This window comes from Budorcas taxicolor, chromosome 17, assembly GCF_023091745.1.
Source record: "Budorcas taxicolor isolate Tak-1 chromosome 17, Takin1.1, whole genome shotgun sequence".
In the NCBI taxonomy this organism is placed as follows: domain Eukaryota; kingdom Metazoa; phylum Chordata; class Mammalia; order Artiodactyla; family Bovidae; genus Budorcas; species Budorcas taxicolor.
Genome location: NC_068926.1, coordinates 72,196,267 through 72,213,915, shown reverse-complemented (window position 1 = coordinate 72,213,915; position 17,649 = coordinate 72,196,267). Strand labels below are relative to the sequence as shown.

The 17,649-nt window shown below is 64.4% G+C and overlaps 1 protein-coding gene across 1 annotated transcript in view; it reads left to right on the top strand.

Moving 5' to 3' along the window:
• Window positions 1-17,348, top strand: part of PI4KA (phosphatidylinositol 4-kinase alpha) — a 57,741-nt gene extending 40,393 nt beyond the window's left edge. Inside the window, exons 27-55 of the mRNA XM_052654954.1 lie at window positions 54-137; window positions 223-312; window positions 597-716; window positions 892-984; window positions 1,260-1,416; window positions 1,508-1,635; window positions 6,466-6,624; window positions 6,810-6,961; window positions 7,059-7,166; window positions 7,244-7,371; window positions 7,995-8,114; window positions 8,203-8,282; window positions 8,359-8,552; window positions 9,086-9,176; window positions 9,435-9,602; window positions 9,772-9,825; window positions 11,135-11,255; window positions 11,428-11,557; window positions 12,173-12,243; window positions 13,143-13,215; window positions 13,404-13,474; window positions 14,145-14,254; window positions 14,396-14,500; window positions 14,575-14,700; window positions 14,869-14,989; window positions 15,297-15,456; window positions 15,849-15,938; window positions 16,264-16,347; window positions 17,007-17,348. Of these exons, the coding sequence (XP_052510914.1) occupies window positions 54-137; window positions 223-312; window positions 597-716; window positions 892-984; window positions 1,260-1,416; window positions 1,508-1,635; window positions 6,466-6,624; window positions 6,810-6,961; window positions 7,059-7,166; window positions 7,244-7,371; window positions 7,995-8,114; window positions 8,203-8,282; window positions 8,359-8,552; window positions 9,086-9,176; window positions 9,435-9,602; window positions 9,772-9,825; window positions 11,135-11,255; window positions 11,428-11,557; window positions 12,173-12,243; window positions 13,143-13,215; window positions 13,404-13,474; window positions 14,145-14,254; window positions 14,396-14,500; window positions 14,575-14,700; window positions 14,869-14,989; window positions 15,297-15,456; window positions 15,849-15,938; window positions 16,264-16,347; window positions 17,007-17,058 (3,240 nt within the window). The 3' untranslated portion in view covers window positions 17,059-17,348. The remainder of the gene's footprint in view (window positions 1-53; window positions 138-222; window positions 313-596; window positions 717-891; window positions 985-1,259; window positions 1,417-1,507; window positions 1,636-6,465; window positions 6,625-6,809; window positions 6,962-7,058; window positions 7,167-7,243; window positions 7,372-7,994; window positions 8,115-8,202; window positions 8,283-8,358; window positions 8,553-9,085; window positions 9,177-9,434; window positions 9,603-9,771; window positions 9,826-11,134; window positions 11,256-11,427; window positions 11,558-12,172; window positions 12,244-13,142; window positions 13,216-13,403; window positions 13,475-14,144; window positions 14,255-14,395; window positions 14,501-14,574; window positions 14,701-14,868; window positions 14,990-15,296; window positions 15,457-15,848; window positions 15,939-16,263; window positions 16,348-17,006) is intronic.
• Window positions 17,349-17,649: the final 301 nt, after the last annotated feature.

Below are 17,649 nucleotides of genomic sequence, written 5' to 3'. Positions count from 1 at the left end.
AGGGAGGGAGGCGCCCGTGGGGACGCGGTGCGAGGTGGGCCCTGCGCTCCCAGGACATCCACAAGGACCAGCCGTACTACGACATTCCCGACGTGCCCTACCGCATCACCGTCCCGGACACCTATGAGGCCCGAGAGGTAGGCGGGCAGGGCCGAGCGGGGCCCGGGGCCACAGCCCAGCCCTGGGGCGCTGAGTGCTGCCTGCCCTCGCCCCCTCTGCCAGAGCATCGTCAAGGACTTCGCTGCGCGCTGCGGGATGATCCTTCAGGAGGCCATGAAGTGGGCGCCCACGGTCACCAAGTCCCACCTGCAGGTACTTCCTTGAGGTCGGCGGGAAGCGGCCTTGGTGAGCTCCCTCCAGCTGTCGGGAGCTTTACCCAGACACGGCGCTGGTGTGTGGGGCCAGGGACAGTGGGGGCACCTGGGGCAGAAGTGCCAGCCCGGGGTGGGGTGTGCGGTGGGGCTGCGGAGGAGCTCAGGGCAGCTGACCGGGGAGTGTGGCGCCGGCGGGGTGGTGCCGGCTTGGAGGCTCGGCTGGCTGCCCACCTGCCGCGCAGAGGCACGCCTCAGCTCCGCGGCGACGCGGTCCCGTGGCAGGAGTACCTGAGCAAGCGCCAGAACTGGGTGTCCGGGCTGTCGCAGCACACGGGGCTGGCCATGGCTACGGAGGGCGTCCTGCACTACGCCGGCTACAACAAGCAGAGCACCAGCCTCGGGGTACGTGCGCCGTGGTCGGGGCCCGGCCCCCGCCTGGGAGCTCGCGGCAGGCCCCAGACTCGGAAGCCGCAGCCTGTGCTTCTGACGGAGAGCGGAGGCCAGCGCTCTGCGGGGTCGGGTCCGCGCGGTAGACGGGGTCGTGCTGGACGGCGCGGCCACCGTGGTGTGTTCGCAGGCGACGCAGCTCACGGAGCGGCCAGCCTGTGTCAAGAAGGACTATTCCAACTTCATGGCCTCACTGAACCTGCGCAACCGCTATGCAGGCGAGGTACCTCCCCTGCCCAGGGGTGGCGGGAGGTGCGTCTCTGGGGAAGGTCCAGTCTTTGAAAGGGGTGGGAGCTCTTCTCAAGTCTTGGAAAGAAAAACATCCGACTCAAGAAGCCCCCTTCCCTGGGGGTCCGTCCAGAGCATTGGGAGCAGCAGGTGCTTCTGGAGGAGGAGCTCTGGGGGCAGGAGGTGGGCTGCGGGGACCGTCTGGCACTCGGCGCGGGCACGGAGCTGTGGGCTGGGCGGCCGGGCCACGAGCACCTCAACTGCCTGCAGGTGTACGGAATGATCCGGTTCTCGGATGCCACAGGCCACACCTCGGACCTGAACAAGATAATGGTCCAGGAGCTGAGGGCGGCGCTGGGTGCCGGCGACGCTCAGCAGTACACGCAGGCCATGTTCAAGCTGACAGCCAGGCTCATCAGCAGCAGAGGTGCTGGCCCAGGGGCCACGGCCGCTGTGCGCGGGGGTGGGGGCCGCGGGCCCGCCGTCAGGGCCTCTGAACGGCGTCCCCCTGGTTGCAGACTGTGACCCGCAGCTCCTCCACCACCTGTGCTGGGCCCCCCTGCAGATGTTCAACGAGCACGGCATGGAGACCGCCCTGGCCTGCTGGGAGTGGCTGCTGGCCGGCAAGAATGGGGTGGAGGTGCCGGTAAGACGCTGGCCATGGGGCCCGAGGGGTGGAGAGCCAGCCTTGGCCCCCTGGCTGTGGAGCGTGGAGACCCCGGGCAAGCACCCTTGTCCCCCCGGGGCCTCGCATGTCAGCAAGACGGTGATGGGAAAGCCTGACCCCAGGAACACCTCCCAGCTGAGAGGGGACTTGGGTTCAGGGACCGGCGGTGCCTGACGCTGTTGCTCCCCCAGCGCTCGGCAGGGGGCGCCCTCGCTCTGCCGGTGGCTTCCATCCCTGCTGTGTCCGACTCTGTGTGACCCCTTGGACTGTAGCCCGCCAGGCTCCTCCGTCCATGGGGTTCTCCAGGCAAGAATACTGGAGTGGGTTGCCATTTCCTTCTCCAGGGGATCTTTCCGACCCAGGGATCTAACCCACGTCTCCCACACTGCAGGCAGACTCTTAACTGTCTGAGCCACCAGGGCGCTTGTGTTTATTCACAGCAGCCAGGTCCCAGCTGCCCAGGAGGGCAGCCCCCTGTGCCCATGTTTCTGGACTTCCTGCTGGAGGGGCCCAAGGAGAGGAGGGTCACATAACATCTGGAAACAGATTCATGTTTCCCAGATGCCCGTTAACTGCCATGGTGACGCGGATGCGCTTCGGTCTTCCTGCTTTCATTAAGCTGAAATGCACGGTCAGAAGGGGGTTCTGTGTTCTTGCCCCTGAGGGGGTTAGCTGGATAACTTCCAAGGATGCAACTGGGTTGTTCAGGCAGGGGCACACTCGTGGCTGAGGTGAGGGGTCACTGGCCGTGCCCCCCCAGAGGGAGGTCGGCCGGTGCTGGGCTGTCTTCAGGGCCCGCGGCAGGTTCCGACCGCATGCCCAGGGTGACGGCATGGGTCCTGCACCCTGTGTCCACCTGGCCATCTCACGCGGCTCTTGTCACTGTGGGGAGGGGGCGCTGTGGTCACGGCTGTGTCCCGTCCCATCAGAGCTCGTGCGTGACTCACATTCGCCTGTGTTGCTGCTGCACGTGACACGCGCCTTTTAACCGGGCTGTGTGTGTCTTCGGGCTTTTCCTAAGCTGGCGGGTCTGTCCAAACCATGTCCGCTCCTCCCGTGGGAGCCCGTGTCCGCGGTTCTCTCCGCACTTCCTGGGCTGCAGGCGGCGGGAACATGCTCCTTCATCCTGCACAGAGGCAGGTTTTCCCGGGTCTGTGGTCCTGAATTGACAGCTGTGTGGTTTCGGATCTTTGATCTTTTAATAACTTGAGTCTCAGGTGCCTGCGTATGATTTCCTGTGTATTTTATGTTGGGACTTCCTGAACTTACTAAATTTAGAGATTTCAGACTCTTCATCACACTTGCAAAACTTGAGGCCAGTGTTTCATACTTTGTACGCCATTTTCCCCGTCTCCTCACTTGGGCTCTGGGGATGCTCGTTTTGGACCTCGAGACGATGGCGGTGCCCACGGACACCGGCCCTCCCGTGGGCCGCGTTCCCTGCCTCACAGTCCGGCCCACTTCGGTCGGGCTCTGTGCAGTTTCCCCGGACGGTCCCTGCCTTAGGCGCTCTGTCGGGAAACCACTTTCAGTGTTAAGTTTTGTTTCGGGATTATAATTCTCAGGCCTAGGGTTCCCATTTCTTTCTCATGCTTTGTACTTCTTTGCTGACAAATCTGTCACCTCTTCTGTCTTTTCCTGTGAGTCTTTGAACGTCTTTGTAGTCATTACTTGATGGTCCTTGCCTGCTTGGTTAGTTCTAGCATCAGGGTCATCTGTGTGAAGTTGGTGCCTGTGGACCCGACATCCTGGGAAGCAATGGAGCCCATGGGGCCTGGGGGCCGGGGCTCCGTGGGGCTGCAGGGAAGGCCGCACCCTGGCGGGGCAGAGGCTTGGCGAGAAGGGCTGTGCTTCCTGGCTTACACCCACCCTCGCTTTCTTATTCTTTCGCCAAAATTAGGAGAGGGCTTACGAAACAGTTTTTCTGCCCAGCACTTTGCTTTTCATTTGGGGTCTGTGAGACTCCAGCCTGCCTCCTGCCATCACCGGTCACTAGGCTGGCTTGAGGTCTCGGCCTTGTTAGCCCCATCCGCCACTTGTGGCAGACGACACGCTGGCCCCGGGTGTGCCAGGGAAGTGCCGCCTGTGGAGAGCCGCTCCTCGCACGCGCTCTGCCCACCACCCTCGAGGCCCCCGGCCCCACGCTGGCCCCTGTCCTCGGGCCCTTGCTGCCGGCTCAGGGCTGCTGGCTGGCTGTCGCCCCCTCGCCTCCACAGGGAGGTGTGGGCCGGGCCCTGCCACGCCTCAGCAGAGAGGGGCCGCGCCCTTTATTGCTGTGTCTTCAGTTTCTGGACTTTCCTGTTACCGGGCACCATGTGCTGTTACAGAGGGCAGGAAGGAGGGCAGACAGATCAGCTGCAGCCCTAACTCGGAGGCGAGCCCTGCCGGCTTCCTGCCCTCTTTTTTGGGTTTCTGGGAAGATAAGATGCGAGCAGCCTTGCTGACCTCGTGCAGCACAGGAAGCAGGGCCTCAGTGCCGCTGAGGTGGGAGGCAGTTCTGGCCCCTGGTTCAGGTGCCCGGGCCCAGCCTGGCCCCGCCGCCCCCTGGCTGTAAATGCCCAGAAGGAAGCTCACTCCATGGCGAGCCTTAGCAGATGCTGCCAGGTCGACCTTTTACCTCGAAGGCATCTTCAGAATCTGACTACCTCCCTGCCCTGAAAGGAGTCAGTTCAGTTCATTTGCTCCGTCACGTCCAGCTCTTTGCAACCCCGTGGACTGCAGCACACCAGGCTTCCCTGTCCATCAACAATTCCCAGAGCTTGCTCAAACTCGGGTCCATCGAGTCGGTGATGCCATCCAGCCATGTCATCCTCTGTTGTCCCCTTCTCCTCCTGCCCCCAATCTTTCCCAGTATCAGGGTCTTTTCCCATGAGTCCCCTCTTCAGATCACGTGGCCAAAGTATTGGAATTTCAGCTTCAGCAGCATCAGTCCTTCCAATGAATATTCAGGACTGATTTCCTTCAGAATGGACTGGTTGGATCTCCTTGCAGTCCAAGGGACTCTCAAGAGTCTTCTCCAACACCACAGTTCAAAAGCATCAATTCTTCGGCGCTCAGCTTTCTTTATGGTCCAACTCTCACATCCATACATGACGACTGGAAAAACCATAAGCTTTGACTAGGCGACCTTTGTCGGAAAAGTAATGTCTTTGCTTTTGAATATGCTGTCTCGATTGGTTATAGCTTTTCTTCCAAGGAGTAAGCGTCTTTTAATCTCATGGCTGCAGTCACCATCTGCAGTGATTTGGGAGCCCTGCAAAATAAAGTCTGACACTGTTTCCACTGTTTCCCCATCTATTTGCCATGAAGTGATGGCACCAGATGCCATGATCTTAGTTTTTTGAATGTTGAATTTTAAGCCAGCTTCTTCACTCTCCTCTTTCACTTTCATCAGGAGGCTCTTTAGCTCCTCTTCACTTTCTGCCATAAGGGTGGTGTCATCTGCATATCTGAGGTTATTGATATTTCTCCCAGCAATCTTGATTCCAGCTTGTGCTTCATCCAGCCTGGCATTTCATATGATGTACGCTGCATATAAGTCAAGTAAACAGGATGCCAGAATACATCCTTGACGTACTCCTTTCCCAATTTTGGAACCACTCCATTGTTCCATGTCCAGTCCTAACTGTTGCTTCCTGACCTGCATACAGGTTTCTCAGGAGGCAGGTAAGATGGTCTGCTATTCCCATCTCTCTAATTTTCCAGTTTGTTGTGATCCACACAAAGGCTTTAGCATAGTCAGTGAAGCAAAAGATGTTTTTCTGGAACTCTCTTGCTTTTCCGATGATCCAGTGGATGTTGGCAATTTGATCTCTGGTTCCTCTGCCTTTTCTAAAACCAGCTTGAACATCAGGGAGTTCACGGTTCACGTATTGCTGAAGCCTGGCTTGGAGAATTTTGAGCATTACTTTACTAGTGTGTGAGATGAGTGCAATTCTGCGGTAGTTTAAGCATTCTTTGGCACTGCCTTTCTTTGGGATTGGAATGAAAACTGACCTTTTCCAGTCCTGTGGCCACTGCTGAGTTTTCCAAATTTGCTGGCATATTGAGTGCAGCACTTTCACAGCATCATCTTTCAGGATTTGAAATAGCTCCACTGGAGTTCCATCACCTCCACTAGCTTTGTTCGTAGTGATGCTTTCTAAGGCCCACTTGACTTCACATTCCAGGATGTCTGGCTCTAGGTGAATGATCACACCATCATGTTTACCTGGATCTTGAAAATCTTTTTTGTATAGTTCTTCTTGTCACCTCTTCTTAATCTCTTTTGCTTCTGTTAGGTCCCTGCCATTTCTGTCCTTTATTTTGCCCATCTTTGCATGAAGTGTTCCCTTGGTATCTCTGATTTTCCTGAAGAGATCTCTAGTCTTTCCCATTCTGTTGTTTTTCTCTATCTGTTTGCATTTGGAAGGAGTTGCTTCCCTCCAAACCCCACACCTTGATGGTGGGGACTCAGGCTCCACTTGGCCCCCACAGCTCTTCCCAGGCCTGGTTTGGGGCTTGAAGGTGTCGTCGTGGGTCCGTGGGGTGGAGGTGGCACTGGGTTCTGGAGGCCCTGAGCAGGTGGTGCAGTGACAGGTGGGCATCGGGAAGCGGGACATGCGTCTGGCTGTGGTCCTGGGCGGGCGTGTGGTGAAAGGCCCGGGGTGGGGCCATCATGGGACCGTGTGGCTTTGCTCTTCTTCACACGCCCTCAGTTTCCTAAGTCTCCAGCGAGCGTGTCCTCCTTTCATGACTAAGCACCGACAAGAACGCGCAGCAGGCCCCTCCCTGTGCCGCACGAAGGTGCTGACGGCCAGGCTTTTGCAGTTCATGCGGGAGATGGCCGGGGCCTGGCAGATGACCGTGGAGCAGAAGTTTGGCCTGTTTTCTGCGGAGATAAAGGAAGCAGACCCCCTGGCCGCGTCTGAAGCCAGCCAGCCCAGACCGTGCGCCCCCGAGGTGACCCCTCACTACATCTGGATCGACGTACGTGCCCCCGAGGCTCCTCCCACTCTCCCCCGGGGATGGGGGGCTACCCCAGGGCTCCAGGTTGAAGATGCCCCTCCAGGAGGGGGCGGTGCTGGCCCTCCTCTCCCCCAGACCCTCACCCCCTGCCTTGCAGACCCCACCTGCCCTCCGGCAGGCCCCACAGGCGGTGTGTTCCCCCCCAGTTCCTGGTGCAGCGGTTCGAGATCGCCAAGTACTGCAGCTCTGACCAGGTGGAGATCTTCTGCAGCCTCCTGCAGCGTGCTCTGTCCCTGAGCATCGGGGGCGCCGCGGGCAGCATGAACCGGCACGTGGCGGCCATCGGGCCCCGCTTCAAGTGAGGCCCGGGGGCCCCGGGGTGGGGTCCACTGCCCGTAGGCAGGCCCCGAGCTCGGGCAGGGGGAGCCGGAGCGCTGACCTGGCCCCCCTTGCAGGCTGCTGACCCTCGGCCTGTCCCTGCTGCATGCAGACGTGCTGCCCAACGCCACCATCCGCAACGTGCTCCGCGAGAAGATTTACTCCACCGCCTTTGACTACTTCAGGTGCCCCCCGCCCCCGCCCCGGGTCAGGTCCCCCTGCCCCGCGCCTGGCTCTCACCCTGGCCCCCACCCGTCTGCAGCTGCCCCCCAAGGTTCCCGACCCAGGGGGAGAAGAGGCTCCGTGAGGACGTCACCGTGATGGTCAAGTTCTGGACCGCCGTGTTCTCAGACAAGAAGTACCTGACCGCCAGCCAGCTCGCTCCCCCAGGTACGCCGGCCCGCTTGCCCCTGCCCTGCCACGCTTGGCAAGGGGACACCCTCGGCCTAGCTTCCCAGCGCCAGGCTGTCCACGGGCTCCCCGGACACCCGTCAGCCTACCCTGGGCTGCGGCCGGTGGGCCACAAGGGGCCAGGCACGGTCCCTTGCCGCCCAGCAGGGCAGTCCTGTCAGGAGCGACTCTAACATAAGTGCCGTGGGGGTGTCCCCGTGGTCAGGCCCTTGCCTGCAGCACCTGGGGCCCCAGGGTCTCCGCGGTAGATGCACACAGGCGGCCTGCCACAGGACAGGGGACGGCAGCCACAGCGAATGTCCCAGTGGCTCCTGACTCCTCTCGGAGCAGGGCTGGCGGCCCCACATCTGCCCCGGACCCCCCGTGTGGAAGCACACCTGGGGGGCAGGTGCCCCGTGGCTACTGGGGGCGGAGCTCGGGCTGCTCTGCTTTGAGCTCGGGGAGCGCTGCGCGCCGTAGGAAGCGTGTGCTGCAGCAGTCCTCTGGAGCTCCCAGGTGCCTGGCTCTCTGTGAGGCCGTCTCCCCCGTCTGCTCCCCCGTGGCTGCCTCGTCCATGCGGAAGGTCCAAGTGCCTTTTTCTGGAATGCTGTGTCTGCCTGCAGACAACCAGGACACCCGGAGCAACCTGGACATTGCGGTCGGCTCTCGCCAGCAGGCCACACAGGGCTGGATCAACACGTACCCGCTGTCCAGCGGCATGTCCACCATCTCCAAGAAGTCGGGTCAGTGGGGCTTTTCACCTGGGTCCCTCGGGTCCTCAGGGTCATGGAGCGTCTCTGAGGGAGACCCTGTGTCCACCCCCCACCCCAGGTATGTCCAAGAAGACCAACCGGGGCTCCCAGCTGCACAGATACTACATGAAGCGCCGGACCCTGCTGCTGTCCCTGCTGGTGAGGCCCGCCCGCCAGGCCTGCGGGGCGGCTGGGGGCACGCAGAGGTGCAGCCATGTCCCTGTCTGTCCCCCAGGCCACCGAGATCGAGCGTCTCATCACCTGGTACAACCCGCTGTCCGCCCCGGAGCTGGAGCTGGACCAGGCGGGGGAGAGCAGCGTGGCCAACTGGAGGTCCAAGTACAGCAGCCTGAGCGAGAAGCAGTGGAAGGACAACGTCAACCTTGCCTGGGGCATCTCGCCGCACCTGGCTGTGCAGCTGCCTGCCAGGTGCGCTCCAGGCCACACCGAGGCCCAGTGCCCCGCAGCCCCAGGCCCGCCTTCCTCGACCAGGAAAGGGAGCAGCTGCGGTGACTCCCGGGGCGTCCTTGGGCAGCAGTGCCTGTGTTGTGAGCTCTCCCGACGGCTCTGGCCAGCGGGAGCAGAGGGGGCTGAGTCCTCACAGACCCCCGCCCCGTGTGCCTGTGTCCGGGGGGCCTGTCACCCCCTGAGCCCACGCTGCCTGCCCAGTGCTTCCTCCCACGGGCGCCAAGTCCATGCGGGGCGGCCTGACCGCTCACCTGCGCCCTCCCACCTGCTGCGGTGCCCTCTGGCCCACGGGCTGCTTGGGGCCTGGCCAAGGCCGTTGGGGTCCTTGAAAGGGGAGGGCAGACCCTTCCTGGCCCAGGGCCCTCTGTCCCAGGTCACCGCACACGCCAGAAGCGAGGGTGCTCAGACGCTGCTGGGCGCCGGCCACATTCCTCAGTCCCGGGCTCCTCGGCCCCGTCCTCAGTGCCTGCGCCCCACACCCTCTGTGCCTGCAGGTTCAAAAACACGGAGGCTATCGGCAACGAGGTGACGCGTCTGGTGCGCTTGGACCCGGGAGCCGTTAGTGACATCCCGGAAGCCATCAAGGTAGGGGGCAGGTGGTGGGCCAGGGCAGGAACACAGACTCTGAAGTGCCCCGGGGCCGCCTGGAAGAGCGTGACCAAAGCCCTGAGCGCAGAGGGGCGTGAGCGCCGCTGCCCCACGCTTCCCGCCCTGGGACGAGGCGTGCACTATAGAAGACGGCCTCGGCGCTCCACCCTGGCTGGGGCGGCGCTGGGGGACAGAGCGTGCCAACTGCCGTTGAGAATGCCTCTCAGGACCACCCCCGACCCCTCCTCCCTCCAGTTCCTGGTCACCTGGCACACCATTGACGCCGACGCGCCCGAGCTCAGCCACGTGCTGTGCTGGGCGCCCGCGGACCCGCCCACGGGCCTGTCCTACTTCTCCAGCATGTACCCGCCGCACCCCCTCACGGCGCAGTACGGGGTCAAGGTCCTGCGATCCTTTCCGCCGGTGAGCCCATCTGCCGGGCGGGCCTTGGGGCTGCCCCCGACTGCTGTGGAGTGGGAGGCACTCAGGGACACGCCGTGGGGGCAGCCTGGTGGAGGATGAGGCTGGTCCAGGCGGGGTGGGCTCCTGGGACCCCCGCCCTGGAGTCACAGCCGCACCCTGCCCCCCACAGGACGCCATCCTGTTCTACATCCCCCAGATCGTGCAGGCGCTCAGGTACGACAAGGTAAGTCTGCGCCAGCCCCGAGGGCCAGGCAGGCAGGGGCACAGGGCTAGGACCTGAGCCCAAGCTCTCTGCCCACTACATGGCCATCCAGCGCCTGAGTCCCAGGCCTGCTGTGCAGGTGAGCAGCTTCTGGAAGCATCGCTGGCCGCCACTCAGCGTGGGCCGCCACCCAGGATCTGTCTTCTGGAAGGGGGTCTTGGCAGGCCCTGACTCCCATGCCCAGCTCTCTGTCTCCTGGGAGGAGAGGCCAGGTGTGCTAGCAAGCTGGGGCCACCCTGGAGGAGTCCACGGGCTCAGAACCTGAACAAGCCTGGAAGCTGGATGTCTGGGGTCCAGGTGGGGCGGGCTGGCTCCCCCGAGGCCCCTCTCCTCGCCATGAGACAGGGCCACCGCCCTGTGTCCTTCGTGTCTGTGTCCCGATCTCTTCTGAGGACACGAGTCAGCTTAGATGAGGCCCGCACTGATCTCACATAACTTCACCAGCTCTTCAAAGGCGCATCTCCAGCCATCTCCAGTGAGGCCTCCAGCAAGCACGGGGCTTCAGTGTGTAGATGGGGGGCGGGACAACTCAGCCATGAGCGAGGGCGTGCCCCGAAGGGGCCTGGACAGACAGCACCTGCGGGGTGACCCCGCTGTGCCCGGTGCCTCTCCGAGCCTGCGCCTCCAGGCACCAGCAAGTGCCCTCCCGGCCCAGCCCAGGGCCCCCAGACCACCCTGTCCCGGCCAAGCCCCAAGCCTGCACCAGAGGTTGCATGTTCACGGTTCAACGTCCATTCTGCTTGCTGAGTTAGAATTGGGTGTTTTGAAGCCTGACCTCTTTGGGAAGTGCACCCACCAAGTCGAGGACATCCGACCAGGGAATACTTTACCAGGTGGTGGGGGAGCGGCCCCAGATGGGGGCAGAGGCGGCTGTGGGGAAGGAGAGGCTGCCCCCCAGGAGTCTTCCAGAAAGGCCAGCGCCTTCGTAACCTAGACTGGGGACTCACCCTGAGCTGGGCATGACGGGGGAGGAGAGGTCACAGGTGGGCAGGGACCACAGCGCGCAACCACCAGCTTGTAGGGTTTTCTGGCACCCACCCGCCCCTGGGCAGCTCACAGGGTGGCGGTGGAAGCCCGCCTGCCCACACCTCCTGCTCCACAGTAGCAGAGGCAGGCTAGAGTCGGGGGGAGCGGGGGCGAGGCTGCACGTGCCTGAGTTGAGATGTGGTGGCCGGCTGGCAGGCTGACATGCTTGCAGGACAGCTGCTTGCAGCCAGCGCAGGGCCTCACAGGGGGCTGGGCCGGGCTGACCACAGTCTCGCCCCGGTAGATGGGCTACGTGCGGGAGTACATCCTGTGGGCCGCCTCCCAGTCCCAGCTACTGGCGCACCAGTTCATCTGGAACATGAAGACCAACATCTACATGGACGAAGAGGGCCACCAGAAGGATCGTGAGTGCCGGCCCCCGTGAGGGCCCCTGCCCAGGTCACCCCTCCACTCCCACCTCGGCCCCCAGCCCCGCGGCTCCGTCCCGCAACTCCCTGGGCGGCCAACCCGCGCGTCCTCCGGGTGGGGTCCACAGAGATGGCCCCGGGCCCAGGCTCAGCCACAGCAACTCCGCAGCCGACATCGGTGATCTCCTGGAGCAGCTGGTGGAGGAGATCACGGGCTCCCTCTCCGGCCCGGCCAAGGACTTCTACCAGCGGGAGTTTGACTTTTTCAACAAGATCACCAATGTGTCAGCCATCATCAAGTAAGTGCACCTCCTCCAGGCCCCACGCAGGCGAGCCGCCCCGGAGGCAGTGTGCACACAGCCCCCGCCCCCTGCCCCGTGGCCACCACCGCAGAGCAGCCGGCTGGGAGCCTACCTGCCGTCCTGGGCTCCCGCGGCCCCTCAGGTGCACGGGAAGCACGTATTAGTTTTCGCGTCGGGTCTGAGGCCACTGTTCTGGAGGCTCCCAGGGGCCCAGCAGCGTTAGGCAGCCCGACCCACTGGCCGATCTGGGGCCCTGTCTCGATTAACCTCTCTGGTGTACGTTCACGCGGGGCGGACATCAACCTCAGACACCCTGGCCCCACGTTTGTGCGGGACGGGCCTTGGGGTTGACACTGGCCGACCCCGGGGAAGGACCCTGGCCCCCTCTGTCCCCAGAGCTCCGGCTCATGCCCAGTCACCCCATCCTCGCCTGGCTGTCGGGGTGGGCTCCCTGGGCCACCCTCTGCATGTGAGGGCGCAATTCCACGTCAGCCCTTCATCTTGGGGCATAGAGGTCTGGAGGCCGCCGGAGGCCACGCAGGGCAGCGGCCCTCAGAGAGGAGGGCCTGCCGCCAGAAGCGTGAAGGTCAGCCTCTGTGTCCTGGTCCCCAGGCCCTACCCCAAAGGCGATGAAAGAAAGAAGGCCTGCCTGTCCGCCTTGTCTGAAGTGAAGGTGCAGCCTGGTGAGCGGGGTGGAGCCTGGTGGGAAGGGGGCGCGGGCCCTGGGTGCCTGGCATCCCTCTCCAGAACCTGCCCTGCTCAGCGGCCACTTGTGGGCCTACTGGCTGCAGCTGTTTTCTGAAGGCCAAGCCCTGTCCCCAGCAGCTGTGGTTCTAGAAGGTTCCCGAGCTCCAGGGTAGCAGAGGCAGTGTGCGTGGGAAGGGGCGTCCGCGCTGTGCTGGGGCCCATGGTATGAGGGCCCGTGCCCCGCCCTGGTGCTGCTGGTTGGCAGGACAGTGCCCAGATGTCACCGCACAGCTCTCAGTTATTCACTGCCGCACACGCGCTCTCTTCACACCCGGCCCTGCCTGCGTGCCCAGGCCTGCTCCACGGTGGGCACCAGCCCCGGGGGGAGCGTCTCCCGACCATGCTGAGCCCCGCCCAGCCTCTGAGAGGACTCCTGCTGCTGGGACACATCCCAGAGGCCCTGGGGTGCCAGCCAGCTGCAGGGCGGAGCTGGGCCGTGTGAGCGAGGCTGGGCCAGTGAGGGAGGAGGCAGGGGACCACGTGGTTCCAGGGCCAGTGCCTCCGTCGGGACCCCCCCTGGGGGCTCTGAAACTGCAGCCCCAGACCAGGCTGGGGCGTCCTCTCATCTTGACCCGCTCAGCCAGGCTGAGCTGGGGCCAGGCGGGCGGGGCCAGGGCTCCTGTGTGTCCTGTGGTGGGGCACCCAGGAAGCTGAGGGTTCAGGCGTCCCCTCGGAGACGTGTCTGTGGGGGTGGCGAGGGCCATGTGGTCGTCAGGACAGACCCAGAGAAATAGCAGCCAGGGAGGGCGGGCTTCCAGGCCCCAGCACCGCCCCGTCTGCCCAGGGCGTGTCCTGCATCCCGCCCACTCCCGTGACAACCCTCCGACCCTCACAGGCTGCTACCTGCCCAGCAACCCCGAGGCCATCGTGCTGGACATTGACTACAAGTCTGGGACGCCCATGCAGAGGTGCGACCCCCGGCTGCCCCTCGCAGGCCCCCTGCCCCGTCCCTCGCACCCCCTCGCAGTCCCTTGTGCACCCCCCTCCCCCGTACCTCCTCTCCCATCCCTCGCCCCCCTCCCCCGTCCCTCGCGCCCCTCCCCCGTCCCTCGCCCCCCTCCCCCTTCCCTCGCGCCCACAGTCTGTTGTCTTCTAGCGCTGCCAAGGCCCCGTATCTGGCGAAGTTCAAGGTGAAACGTTGCGGGGTTAGTGAGCTTGAGAAGGAAGGTCAGTGCCTTGTCCCGTGTAGTCTGGGGTTCCTGTGAATGGTGGCAGGTCAGTGCGGCCCCTCATCTGGGGTCAGCGGACACACGTGCAGTGACGGGGACCCCGGGAGGGCGGTCTGCTTGGCCGCCGTGCGAGCGCCCACGGGCAGGCCGGCTTCCGTGGCAGGCGTCAACTGTCTCCTGGTGCTGAGCCCGGGGTGTCCCTCCGGGCAGGGTCCTGCGCCTCCCCCCAGCACAGGGCCTGGTTGGTCCTCGGCCTTGGCTGGAGTCCCCCCTCTTCTGTCTCTGGGAAGGCATGGCCACCGGTCAGGGCCACGCTGCCTTGGCCACTTGTGCGAGGCCCTGCTACCACACGCAGTCACACTCCGCAGGCCCAGCAGCGTGGGCTTGAGAGGACACCAGCCAGGGTGTGGCCCTGGCTCCTGCTGTGCACCCCCTCACGGGGCCCAGCCCTGACAGTGCCCGCAGGTCCTCGCTCCAGGGAGAGGGGGCTCTGTCTTCAGCTGTTCTCAGGAAGAGACGCGGCCCTGTGGCCCCACCCGCTGGCCCGGTGTCTGCCAGGCCTTCATCGGCCCCCTCGGGCTTTGAAGGCACGATCCCTAAGGTTCTCGGGGTTCCTTCAGGCATGTGAGCAGGGCGCCCCCGGACCCTCACAGGGCCTCTCCCCGCAGGCCTGCGGTGCCGCTCAGACCCCGAGGAGGAGGGCAGTGTGCAGGAGGCAGACAGCCAGAAGATCTCCTGGCAGGCGGCCATCTTCAAAGTGGGGGACGACTGCCGGCAGGTAGAGCCCAGCTGGGCGGGAGGGCAGTGCGGGCGTCCGGGGCCTCTCCACGGCTGCCGGCGTGGCGCCCGGCCTCACACAGAAGTGTGAGTCTTTGCTTCCCTGTGGCTGCCCACCACCATCTGCATCTCCACCTCCCAGGACATGCTGGCCCTGCAGATCATTGACCTCTTCAAAAACATCTTCCAGCTGGTCGGACTGGACCTCTTTGTCTTCCCGTACCGGGTGGTGGCCACCGCCCCCGGGGTAAGTGTCCCGAGCGGAAGCCCAGCAGCCCCTCGGCCCGGCCCTCGGCCTGCAGCCTGGCCCTTCCTCCCTAGTGCGGGGTCATCGAGTGCATCCCCGACTGCACCTCCCGGGACCAGCTGGGCCGCCAGACCGACTTCGGCATGTACGACTACTTCACGCGCCAGTATGGGGACGAGTCCACGCTGGCCTTCCAGCAGGTGGGCGCCCGGCGTCCTGGGTCCTCCAGTCTGGGTCCGCCCGGGCAGCCATGGCCTTGCTTGGGGCCGGCGAAGCCCTGGGTGGGCCCCCCAGGGCCGACTCTTGGAGTGCGGGTCCGCCCTGCCCCCGGCCTGGTGCGCGGGCCCTGAGCCGCTGTCCCCCCGCAGGCGCGGTACAACTTCATCCGCAGCATGGCGGCCTACAGCCTCCTCCTGTTCCTGCTGCAGATCAAAGACCGGCACAACGGCAACATCATGCTGGACAAGAAGGGCCACCTCATCCACATCGGTGGGCGGGCGGGGGCGGGGCTGTCCTTCCCCGTCCTCCACGGGGGTGGGCGGGACTTCTGTCATCCACCTCGGTGGGCGGGCGGGGCGGGCTGTCCATCCACAGCCTCCACGTGGGGGGCGGAACTTTACTCCCGTCATCCACCTCGGGGGGCGGGGCGGGGCGGGGCTGCCCATCCAGGGCCTCCGGAGGGGGGGGGCTCTCCCTCGCGGCATCCACATGGGGGCGGAGCCAGGAGGCGGGGCTCTGTCCCTCCGCCCCAGCCTGCGGCTGACCCCAGCACCGCGGCTTTTCGGGGGTTCTGCAGATTTCGGGTTCATGTTTGAAAGCTCCCCGGGAGGCAACCTCGGCTGGGAGCCAGACATCAAGCTGACGGACGAGATGGTGATGATCATGGGGGGCAAGATGGAGGCCACACCCTTCAAGTGGTTCATGGAGATGTGTGTCCGTGGCTACCTGGCTGTGCGGTGAGCCTCGCGGTCCAGATGAGGGAGGGTGGGGCCCCTGCTGGGACCACGCATCCAGGCTCCCTTCCCCTCGGGTCATCTCAGACCTTGGGGGGTGGGGGGCGGGTTTGGGGTTTGGAGGGGCGTGTGCAGGAGGTCCCTGAGGCCTGGCTCCAGTCACATCTGCCGTCTCTGCCAGAGCGCCTCACTCGGCCTCGGTGCCCCCACGTCTGCACCTCCCAGGCTCGGCCTTGCCTCCAGTCAGTCCAAGTGCCCTCCTCGCCTTTCTTCCTGAGCCAGAGCCCGTGGTTTCCAACGCCACGTGGCTAAGGCCACAGAGCAGTGTGGTGATACCCGGGCAGGGCCCATGCCCAGGCTGGACTCTGCTCACCGCCCTCCCTGCCCTTCCCCAGGCCCTACATGGACGCTGTCGTCTCTCTGGTCACCCTCATGCTGGACACGGGCCTGCCCTGCTTCCGTGGCCAGACAATCAAGCTCCTCAAGTATGTCCTGGGCAGACACCGGGGTGGCTGTCCCTGAGACGGGGCCTGCCACCCGGGCCAGGTGCCCCCGGGGACACCCAGACCTGTGCACGAGGTGCGCTCTGGTTTCTGCGGCCACGAGGGGATGTGCCCATCTCCCCTTGTTTCTTAGGGCACATCGAGGCCCAGCCCCTGCCCATCCTACCCGAGCTGCCGGCCCCATGGTCGGGAGCTGCTGGGACGGGGCCCAAACCCTTGAGGCCAGCTGGGAACCATGGCCCCACAGGACACCAGACCACATGCACGCGAGCAGGGTGGCAGCCCTGATGTGGCCCTTCCCCCACAGGCACAGGTTCAGCCCCAACATGACGGAGCGAGAGGCTGCGAACTTCATCCTGAAGGTCATTCAGAGCTGCTTCCTTAGCAACAGGCAAGCCCCCAGTCCTGCCCTCTGCTGTGCCCCCACGCGGTGTCCAGGGGGCGCTGGGTGGGGCCACTCCTGGGCCAGGTGACTGGATGCACTACCTTGAGACGCCCGGCCTGGCGGGGTGAGGGGCTGCGGGGGCTGTGACCGGAGGGGCCTGGTCTCAGTGACACTCTGGGGGACAGGTTCCCGGGGCTGTGACCGTCAGAGGTGGCCTGGAGGTTTTCAGGTTGAACGACGGGGTGGCCCACGGGAGGCCAGACCCACACCCTGGGGTCGGAGAACTGACCCCGGTGGGCCCGCCAAGGTCCGGGGCGCGCGGCCTGGGGGCGCCACGTGGTCTTGGTGGCCCGGTGGGAGGAGTCTGGCGGGCAGCACGGGGCGAGATGGCTTTGCTGTGTGCTGGGCGGGGGCGCACAGACCCCCAGCCTGGGCTCAGCTCCTAGGACAGGAGGCAGCCAGCTGAGGAAAGGTGTCTGCCCGAGCCCGCGTTAGGTGCCCACGAGCGAGGAGATGGGGCAGAGCCGGGAGCTGCCAGGGAGGGAGCCTCCACGGGTCCCAGCAGGCGAGGCGCTGCGGGGCAGAGGTCCGCGGTTGGGCCCTGAGCCTCCAGGGCAGCTCAGAGGGGTCAGCCCCTCACAGTGCCCCTCGCTCTGTGCCCACAGGAGCCGGACCTATGACATGATCCAGTACTATCAGAACGACATCCCCTACTGAGGGCGGGACGGCCACAATCGAGCTCCGCAGGTGCACCGGCCGCCGCTTCATCCGAGGGATAAACAGGCCAGAGGTGCCCCTGCCAAGCCGGAGACTCACGGTCCCGGGTGCCACCCGCGTGGCCAGAAGGACAATCAGAGCCGGTCTCTGTGTGGGCACAGGCTCTTCCTGCACTGGACACATTCCCCACCCGTCCTATCTCAGAGGTACAGGGAGTATGTTCTTAGGCATAACAGTCAGAAAAGCGGTATTTAACCAACGTGAGCAAAATAAAAACAAAAACACTGCTGCGCTGGACCCTGGTTTACTCTTGGATCCTAAGTGCACATTTAGCTTGGCGGGGGGGTGGGGGGGGGCAGCAAGGGGCTCAGGGCCGCCCCCGGCACCCTGACTGTGAGCTTCGCAGAGACGGCAGCACGGCGCCAGTGGAGCGAAAGCACCGTGCTCTCCCTGCCGGCTCAGGGCCGGCGGCGTCCCTTCCTGGCCTTGCCTCCGCTGCCATCGCTCCGCCTCCTCCCCGTGCCCATCTCCAGCATCTTCAGGTCGCTCTGCTCCGCAACCACACCGTCCTCCCGCACTGACACCCCCACC